A 10,527-nucleotide genomic window follows, 5' to 3' on the forward strand; every position below is an offset into this window, starting at 1 on the left:
CACTGAAGGACTGTACAGTGTCCAGATCTGACTGAGGCTTAACACGACAAATGGTTAAATTAAAGAGACATGCAGGTTTGTGAACTCTGAGGTAAGTTTAAGTTAACTAAATAATGTTATTCAAGCATAGGTGTAGGTATAATATCAGTAAATTAGGTGTCCGAGTAATTTATCAGTAGTGCAATATGCTTTATGCATCTGTTCATTTTCGTGTACTCAGACATGACTAGGCCACCATATAGATAGATAGATAGATAGATCCGATGGATAGATAGATGGATAGATGGATAGATGGATAGATAGATGGATAGATGGAGTTTATTTTCTTAGAGCGCCTTTCAAGAACCCACGGTCGCTTCCCAAAATAATACAAACAGTTGACAGACAAAGAGACAAGCAATCTGCTTATTATAACAATCAATCAAGCAGAAAAGCAGATGGAGACAACAAATAACCACAAATAATTAACATGATAAGTTATAGAATCAGAGAAAACATCAATTTCGATACCACTAAAACCCTACCACCCACAGTAGAGAGTTTATACTTGGGTACGGCAAGCAAACTGTCATTGCTATATCTAAGGGTCCGGGCAGGAACATATGGTTGCACTAACTCAGCAAGGTATTGGGGTGCGGGGACAGGCTTTATAAACTAAGACTAAAAGTTTAAACTGGATGTGATTGACCACAGGAAACCAGTTGAAGTTGGTAAAGGATGGGAGTGATGTGCAGATTTTTTATTATATCTAAGGGCTCGGGCAGCAGAGTTTTGCACCATTTGAAGGCGATGTATTTGGTAGGTATGCCGCTATATAAGGAGTTACAGTAGTCCAGTCTGGAGGTTATAAACACATGGATAACAGTTTCAGCATCTCCAAAGTTAAGAGAGGGGCGTATACGAACAATATTCCACAAGTGGAAGAAGCGTGATTTAACAATCTGACCAATGTGAGAGTGAAAACATAACGAGTCGAACAAAACTCCCAGATTCTTACAGTTTTTTAATGTGTATAAACACTTCCAATACTTCCCAAAAATCACAAAACCTTAAACTTCAAAACAAGATGATGGAAGATGATATTTATTTACTAATGTGTGCATGTGCAAGTTGACGAACTCTGCAAAACAATCCAGAAACTTTTCGGTTCTCTTTTATGATGTGATCTGAAAAGTGCTTCAAGCAATTGTGCAACAGTTTCAATGTTACGATTACAATCACTTATGTTTGGGTTTTAAAGCCAGAGCCTTGAGATTGGCGGGACCGCCCCATACTGTCCCAAACACGTTCCTCTCAGTCTTAAGGGCTTGTTCCAGGGGAAGCTCTCTTCCTGAGACGACCACCTTCTTGAGCGCCTGGATCACTGGAGCCGGAGCCTTGATGAACGGCCTCAGCCACTGCTCAGTGTGTGTTAGTGTTTCTCCCTCTCCAGAAGAGCAGAGGAGCACCTCATCCACCAGTCCCATCTGTCTTCCACAGTCTGGATCCACCTTTACAGCCCCGCTCAGCAGTTTCAGGGCGTTCTGGCTGCCGACAATACCCACTAGTCCTCCCCATCCAGGGACTAAACCCATATGCTTATGGACAAACTGGATTACACCATCGGACGTCATCAACCTGGAAATGGAAATAAAATGGTGACGTTCTATTCCGACAAGATATTGCTTGATAAAAACATACTGTAACTTTCAGAATACTAATCTCTCACTACGGTGCAAAAAGATCAAGCTAGAAAGCTAAAAAACCAAACAAACTAAGAAGATACTTTTCACCTTTCAGCATGACACTGATCTAAAACACAAAAGAACGGCTTTAGTAAAGAAATGAATGTTTTGGATCGGCCCAGAGCTGAATCCTGTAGAAAGCCTGTGGGGCGTCCTGAAGAGGGCAGAGCACAGGAGATGGCCTTGCTATTTAACAGATCTGGAACATTATTGCAAGAATTTTTTACTTCATCTGAATGGTACGAAACTTGGTAATGGTTTTAGCACTTTCTGTTTGAACACACACACACACAAATCATGGACATGATTCGAAAAAGTTAAATGGTCCTGAAAAAATAGTCACACTTGTATTGTTTGCGGTCAAAAATGAGCACATTGGAAATGAATGGGAATCGAATTTCACCAAGTGGAAACTTTTGGTACTGCGCCCAAACAAAATCTCACTGAACATCAACCTTAAATTTGGAACACAACTTATTTAGATTTATGGCTTTTATTTTCATACCGATTTAAAGCTGAAAACATGATTTAGAGTAAAACATGTTTTGGAAAATATATTTTATATATACATTGAAAAGAGCATTTTTGAGATTCATAACAATGAACATAAAATTGTATAACTCATTTAAAATTCACTTTTTGAAACTTTTTTCATTTCAGAAATAATCTGCCAAGCGTTGTCTTTAAAAAAGAGACCAAACTTGAATCTGTGCTCCAAAGCATTCAAGATTTATGACTCATTTTCAGGTCTGTGCTCAAAAAGTGAATACATTGATTATAACTATTGCATAAATATAATTTAGTCCCATAAAATCCCCTAAAAACACAAAATAATAAAATCAAACTAAAATATAGTATTTGCATTCATTTCAGTGAAATAAAAAACAGTAATTTAGAACATTACGCGAGTGATTAATTCAGGGGGGTGTACATTTATGCAATTAGTTATTCCAAGTTTTTTACTCTCATCTTTTTTTCTTTGAATACACTTTGAGTCACTTTGAATAAATGAGTAAATAAATAAAATAATATGACCCATGTAAACAATTAAATACGTCAAAAACTGTGTGTACCTGAAGTCACATGCAGTGGTGAGTTCTGCCCCCCCGCCCAGCGCTCTTCCCTCCACCAGAGCCACGGAGATGAGCGGCAGCCTGCCTGAAACAACAGAGTTTAGCTCGGACACACCACACTGCGGAATAATGCTGGATAAAAGACATGGATCTGCACAGTTTTCAAATTAAAAGGTCATATCCTACTCATAACAGACTGTGTCCAAAAATGCCCACTATGCCCTTATCTAGTGCACTATTTGAGGGAACAGCCATTTGAAGCGAAGTACCAAAACCATATAGAAATTATTGAATGCACTTTTTCAATCCACTAATGCACTGCAAAACCAATTTGAAAACCCATTATGCACTGCTGGGATTGTGCCAAAACTTTGGTGGTAAACGCTGATGCAGGCAAGCTGCATTTATATTCCAATATACTGATTTGGTCCTCAATAATTATTAATGCCTCTGAATATTATCAATGTTTGTAAACTTTGTTCTTGCTGCTTAACATTTTTGTGGAAACTGTGATACTTTTTTCAGGATTCTTTGATGAATAGAAAGTTCAAAAGAACAGCTTTTATTTAAAATAGAAGTTTTTTTATCACATTATAAATGTTTTACTGTCACTTGCAGCAAATCAGCATATTAGAATGATTTCTGAAGGATCATGTGACTGAAAATAATGTATTTATAATTTATATAATTTATATATATATATATATATATATATATATATATATATATATATATATTTTTTTTTTTTTTTTTTTTTTTTTTTTTTTTTTTTTAGGGCTGTCAAACGATTAATCGCATCCAAAATAAAAGTTTGTGTTTACATAATATATGTGTGTGTATGGAGTATAATTATTTTCTATATATAAATACACACACATGCATATATATTTAAGAAAAATGTGTTATTTATATATAAAATATTTATATATAATATAAATTATATATAATATAAATATATATACACAGTATATACATGCAAATATTTCTTAAATATATACACTCACCTAAAGGATTATTAGGAACACCTGTTCAATTTCTCATTAATGCAATTATCTAATCAACCAATCACATGGCAGTTGCTTCAATGCATTTAGGGGTGTGGTCCTGGTCAAGACAATCTCCTGAACTCCAAACTGAATGTCAGAATGGGAAAGAAAGGTGATTTAAGCAATTTTGAGCGTGGCATGGTTGTTGGTGCCAGACGAGCCGGTCTGAGTATTTCACAATCTGCTCAGTTACTGGGATTTTCACGCACAACCATTTCTAGGGTTTACAAAGAATGGTGTGAAAAGGGAAAAACATCCAGTATGCGGCAGTCCTGTGGGCGAAAATGCCTTGTTGATGCTAGAGGTCAGAGGAGAATGGGCCGACTGATTCAAGCTGATAGAAGAGCAACTTTGACTGAAATAACCACTCGTTACAACCGAGGTATGCAGCAAAGCATTTGTGAAGCCACAACACGCACAACCTTGAGGCGGATGGGCTACAACAGCAGAAGACCCCACCGGGTACCACTCATCTCCACTACAAATAGGAAAAAGAGGCTACAATTTGCACGAGCTCACCAAAATTGGACAGTTGAAGACTGGAAAAATGTTGCCTGGTCTGATGAGTCTCGATTTCTGTTGAGACATTCAGATGGTAGAGTCAGAATTTGGCGTAAACAGAATGAGAACATGGATCCATCATGCCTTGTTACCACTGTGCAGGCTGTTGGTGGTGCTGTAATTGTGTGGGGGATGTTTTCTTGGCACACTTTAGGCCCCTTAGTGCCAATTGGGCATCGTTTAAATGCCACGGCCTACCTGAGCATTGTTTCTGACCATGTCCATCCCTTTATGACCACCATGTACCCATCCTCTGATGGCTACTTCCAGCAGGATAATGCACCATGTCACAAAGCTCGAATCATTTCAAATTGGTTTCTTGAACATGACAATGAGTTCACTGTACTAATATGGCCCCCACAGTCACCAGATCTCAACCCAATAGAGCATCTTTGGGATGTGGTGGAACGGGAGCTTCGTGCCCTGGATGCGCATCCCACAAATCTCCATCAACTGCAAGATGCAATCCTATCAATATGGGCCAACATTTCTAAAGAATGCTTTCAGCACCTTGTTGAATCAATGCCACGTAGAATTAAGGCAGTTCTGAAGGCGAAAGGGGGTCAAACACAGTATTAGTATGGTGTTCCTAATAATCCTTTAGGTGAGTGTACATGCATGTGTGTGTATTTATATATAGAAAATAATTATACACTGTACACACATATATTATGTAAAAACAAACTTTTATTTTGGATGCGATTAATCGCGATTAATCGTTTGACAGCCCTAATATATATATAATTTTTCTGTATTTGGTTGTGTAGTGAACTTTTGCAGTGTGTTTCTGTGTTTGGTTGTGTTGTGAACTTTTGCAGTGTGTTTCTGTATTTGGTTGTGTTGTGAGCATTTGGAGCACACATGTGTTGTGAAACTGATGAAGATGTTTTCTTAATTTGCGGGTGTTTTTTCTATTTGCATGTGTTTTCTTCAGTTGAGCTCTCTCAGCCACCGTAGTATTGGGAGTAATTACAGCCACAGTTTTTAACATGCCATCTTTTGATCAAACTGCAAAAAGGTATGACATCTTTATTTATTTTCATGATGATAACACGGTAATGTTATAACAACATAGAAAACCACCCTTGCATAAACACGCATGTCAATAAGAAGGACAGGAGACCCTTTTCCCGGTGTGCCAAAGATCCTCTACTTTCTGCAAATTCTGTTCAAAAACTATATTTCCAGTCGTGACCCACTAACCTGAGGAGTCGTGTTAGAGTGTTCTGCATGAACTCACACATCCTCATGCCATCCTGAAAAACACAGCAAACATTACATCGACTGGAAAACACTGGGTGTTTTGTTTTTCATATGTTTCAGTAGGCTACAGAAGCTCTTGTAAGTTTCCCTGAGGTCCACTTATAATATTAGCAAAGACAGACAATGTTTTTTTTCAATGGGACGTTTTTAGTTCTGAACGATACAATATCTTCCCAGAGTCGCTGTTTGGATTTAAATAGGCAAATGCTTAAGAGTCAATGATTGGATCATTCTTGCAGTGATTATTATGTTTCTAGCATGATATATTTTTATATCCGCTAACTGTCGTACGCGTGTTCACGAGAGACTGGCGTCCCAGCGTATGACGTAGGATGCAGGCGTAGTGTAAGTCCGGTGACGAACGCGGAAGAGCAGAGGATAGAGCAAAACAAAACCCCGGTCACGAATTAGAAGTCTAAAACGAACTTGGTTCTCGCAAGAACTAGCATATTCTCACCGGAGCGTCCTATGTCATACGCTGGAACGCCAGTCTCTCGTCAGCACGCGTACAACAGTTAGCGGAAGTTAGAGAATACAGTTTGTAAAGTTTTAAATATGAATATTTTTCTTACACAAACGCATCGCTTCACTTCAGAAGGCCTTTATTAACCCCCCAGAGCAGTGTGGAGCACTTTTATGATGGATAGATGCACTTTATGATGGCTAGATGCACTTTTATGATGGATAGATGCACTTTAATGATGGATAGATGCACTTTAATGATGGATAGATGCACTTTAATGATGGATAGATGCACTTTTATGATGGATAGATGCACTTTTGTGATGGATAGATGCACTTTATGATGGCTAGATGCACTTTAATGATCGATAGATGCACTTTATGATGGATAGATGCACTTTTATGATGGATAGATGCACTTTTATGATGATAGATGCACTTTATGATGGATAGATGCACTTTTATGATGGACAGATGCACTTTTATAATGGATAGATGCACTTTTATGATGGATAGATGCATTTTTATGATGGATAGATGCACTTTTGTGATGGATAGATGCACTTTATGATGGCTAGATGCACTTTAATGATGGATAGATGCACTTTATGATGGATAGATGCACTTTTATGATGGATAGATGCACTTTATGATGGCTAGATGCACTTTTATAATGGATAGATGCACTTTTATGATGGATAGATGCACTTTTATGATGGATAGATGCACTTTTGTGATGGCTAGATGCACTTTATGATGGCTAGATGCACTTTAATGATGGATAGATGCACTTTATGATGGATAGATGCACTTTTATGATGGATAGATGCACTTTATGATGGCTAGATGCACTTTAATGATGGATAGATGCACTTTATGATGGCTAGATGCACTTTATGATGGATAGATGCACTTTTATGATGGATAGATGCACTTTATGATGGATAGATGCACTTTTATGATGGATAGATGCACTTTTATGATGGATAGATGCACTTTATGATGGATAGATGCACTTTTATGATGGATAGATGCACTTTATGATGGATAGATGCACTTTTATGATGGATAGATGCACTTTATGATGGATAGATGCACTTTTATGATGGATAGATGCACTTTTATGATGGATAGATGCACTTTTATGATGGATAGATGCACTTTTATGATGGATAGATGCACTTTATGATGGATAGATGCACTTTTATGATGGATAGATGCGCTTTTATGGACTTCAAAACAGAAACAGCCATTCACTGCCATTATAAAGCTTGGAAGAGCCAGGACATTTTTTAATATAACTCCGATTGTATTCGTCTGAAAGAAGAAAGTCATATACACCTAGGATGGCTTGAGGGTGAGTAAATCATGGGCTAATTTTCATTTTTGGGTGAACTATCCCTTTAAACCACTATGTAGGAATCACATCATGGCCATATTCCAGGATGACAGAGTCAAGATTCATCAGGCTCAAATTGTGAAAGAATGGTTGGTAGGGATCATTAAGAAAGGGAGCATTGGTGATAAATGTTGTGATGTTTTTCCCATGGAGAGGTGCATCAATGTTTGGTCAAGATCTTGTATTGGCAATGTTTGGTCAAGATCTTGTATTGGCAATGCAAGAGTCCATCACTCTGTAAAGTCTCCTCCAGCACATCCCAAAGACTTTCAGTGAATGTAAGGTCTGGACTCAGAGGTGCCAATTCATGTGTGAAAATGATTCTTCATGCTCCTCACAACCATTCTTTCACAATCTGAGCCTGATGAATCTTGACATTGTCATCCTGGAATATGGCTATGTGTCTTCCTACATGGTGGTTTAAGAAATATAAATCTACACACTCCATCAGTTAGGGTTAGAAGAACTGTTGCCAAACATATAACATGCTAGAAACATAATAATCACTGCAATAATGATCCATTCATAGACTCTTCAGTATATGCCTTTTTAAATCCAAATAGTGACTTTGTTTTTGGCCAGGCAGTGTATAATGACAGTACGATCTTTAGCTGCTAAACTCTTCTCACCTGTGGGTTTGCTATCGCTCGGACTGCGTTGAGATCGGATCCGGAGCAGAAGTTTCCAGCAGCTCCCTTCACAATGACAGCTTTCCCTTCTGTCCAGCTCTCCAGCTCATGCACTCGCTGCTCCAGCTCAAGCATCATGCAGCCTGCGGGAAAACAGCACGTAATGAAATCCTTCAAGCTAACTCATTTGAATGTGTTTTTTGTTATACGAAGGTCACATCGAAGGTCACATTAAACCTGCTTTTTTAACATGCTAACATTTATTTGGGCTACATTTCAGATGTATTTACTGTATGTAAAGATTTTATTGTTTAACTCTTGTCCCAGACTGTCAAGTCACAATGAAATCAAAAATGGAGTTGACAAATACTATTTTTTTATGGAATATTGCAGTATTTATTCTAAATGATTTATCCGTGCACATCATTTTTTAAATCATATGCTTCATAATCTTTAAATCAAAATAACTTCCCCTCCCTCTTGCAGCGACATCTCTTCTCTTCTCTGATGATGAGGGCGGGGCAACCTGTCACTCACATGAGATCCACCAATAGCAAACCACAAACATCCAATCAATTCGCCACGGACAAAATCAATCTATTTTTTCTTACAAAACTAACTAACTAAAACTGTATTTGATTTAATTTGTTAAAAATTTCTTCAAGAGTGTTTCACAATAGGGAAGAAAAGACTATCATAACTTCTCTTTCAGGCAGACTTTAACTTTTGTCTCAGAACCAGCCAATCATTCTTAAAATATGTAATTTCAGAAAACAAGTATTATCATCTCACAATTTCACAACAAGAATTAGACATAAACCAAATTTAGCACATTTCAAATCTATTCTGTTAAATTTTTTTTTTTTTTTTTTTTTTTCATGTTTAGCAAGGAAACTGTGTAAGTTTGAGATAAAGCATGTGGAATGTGACGTGAAGAAAATCAAGGTAAATATAATATAAGGACAAAGTATTTTTATTGTGCATCATCTCCAATCAAACACTAATTTTGTCAAATTATGCTAAACAAAATACTATTTGTATAAAATGCTATCATCACACTTTATATAAGGTGTCTTTACTATTAACGTGCATATACAATTTTATGTGCAATGTACTTGTGTTGATGTATTGCAAATCACTTGTGCTGCGATTGAGGTGGGAAACGGTCAAGGTCATGAACAGGTTTGGTCTGGTGGTATGGGTAGGTTTAATGGTTGGGTTAAGGGAAGGGTCAACAGTGTAATTACACATGCAGGTGTTTATTAAATATTAGTACAATGTAAAAACTGATATGTATTTTTTTTTATTGAAATAAGTACAACCAATGCTATGATAAATAGCCTAATATTTGACATATTATATGTATGAAAATCCTTAGCAAGTCAACGGGTTCTGCTATTTTATTCCAAAAGTTACATTTCCACCATAAACTGTCCTCAAACTAAATAAATAAATTGCCCATAAATGTGTGGGGTAAACACGAGTACCTGAGAAGGCGTTCATGCGCGCTGGATTATTGACAGTGAGCACCGCGATGCCGGACTCCTGTCGCTTCTGGAGATCGATGGATCCTCCCGGGAAAGCCTGCAGCTTCTCCCTGATACTCTCAGGAGCTCCAGTCGTGCAGACGGCTCGGTTCTGCTGAAGGACCCTGAGACTCACAGCACCGCGGGTCAGGATCCACCGGCACCGAGCAGCGCCGCACACACTCATTATGATTATGTCGTCGCGTCTATTATATTGTTCAATTTTTAATGCATGACTTTTTCCAGTGTTTTAAAAGTACTTGACCTGTTTCGAGCGGTTTCGAGCCGTAGGAGTAACTTTAAAAACAGTCCTGAAAGAAACAAATAATTAATGTAAACTTTCCGCTTTGATATACACCGCCTTTTACAATTAAAATCTGAATAAAGCTGCTATATATACACTCAAAGTGTTGAGAAAAAATCATAAAGAAATAAAAGCAGACTAAATACCATAGACTGTAAAAAATACCTTCCAGAGATACTGTCTGGAGATTTAACTAAATTCACTTTATACGATGCTGCAATTGTCCAGAGGGGGGAGCTGTTCCCCAATACACACACTGCAGCGCTGCATAAAAAAGGTAGAATTCATGAACTGAACATCAACCCTGCTGGTGTCTGGTGTAAATTAAATGTCAGGATCAGCCTTTCCACCCTCCAGCCTCCCAAAAGAAATCGCCTCACTCACTTTAATCAGACCTGACTATTTAGATAGCGCGGTGAATGTTTATAGGCTATGCTGGTCAATGCTAGGTCTTTAAAGAGATAGTTCACCCAAAAAATGAAATCATCTTACTCCGACGAAAGTGACTTGAACGCACCTGCCTTCGTAAACACTACTTCC

The 10,527-nt window shown here is 37.7% G+C and overlaps 1 protein-coding gene across 2 annotated transcripts; it reads right to left on the reverse strand.

Annotated features, from left to right (window-relative positions):
- Positions 1 to 297: 297 nt before the first annotated feature.
- echdc1 (enoyl CoA hydratase domain containing 1) lies at positions 298 to 10,527 on the reverse strand. Of its 2 annotated transcripts, none has more exons than XM_079894217.1 (5): positions 9,645 to 10,527; positions 8,158 to 8,300; positions 5,608 to 5,660; positions 2,798 to 2,878; positions 298 to 1,617 (listed from the first exon to the last, which is right to left on the reverse strand). In XM_079894217.1, the coding sequence occupies exons 1-5, from the start codon at positions 9,868 to 9,870 to the stop codon at positions 1,218 to 1,220; spliced, it is 903 nt and encodes a 300-aa protein (XP_079750343.1). In that variant the 5' UTR covers positions 9,871 to 10,527; the 3' UTR covers positions 298 to 1,217. The 2 variants fall into 2 exon arrangements, with proteins under 2 accessions (XP_079750343.1, XP_079750344.1); XM_079894218.1 differs by having other exon boundaries at positions 302 to 1,617; positions 2,798 to 2,882; positions 5,645 to 5,660.

This window comes from Squalius cephalus, assembly GCF_949319135.1.
Source record: "Squalius cephalus genome assembly, chromosome: 15".
NCBI lineage: Eukaryota > Metazoa > Chordata > Actinopteri > Cypriniformes > Leuciscidae > Squalius > Squalius cephalus.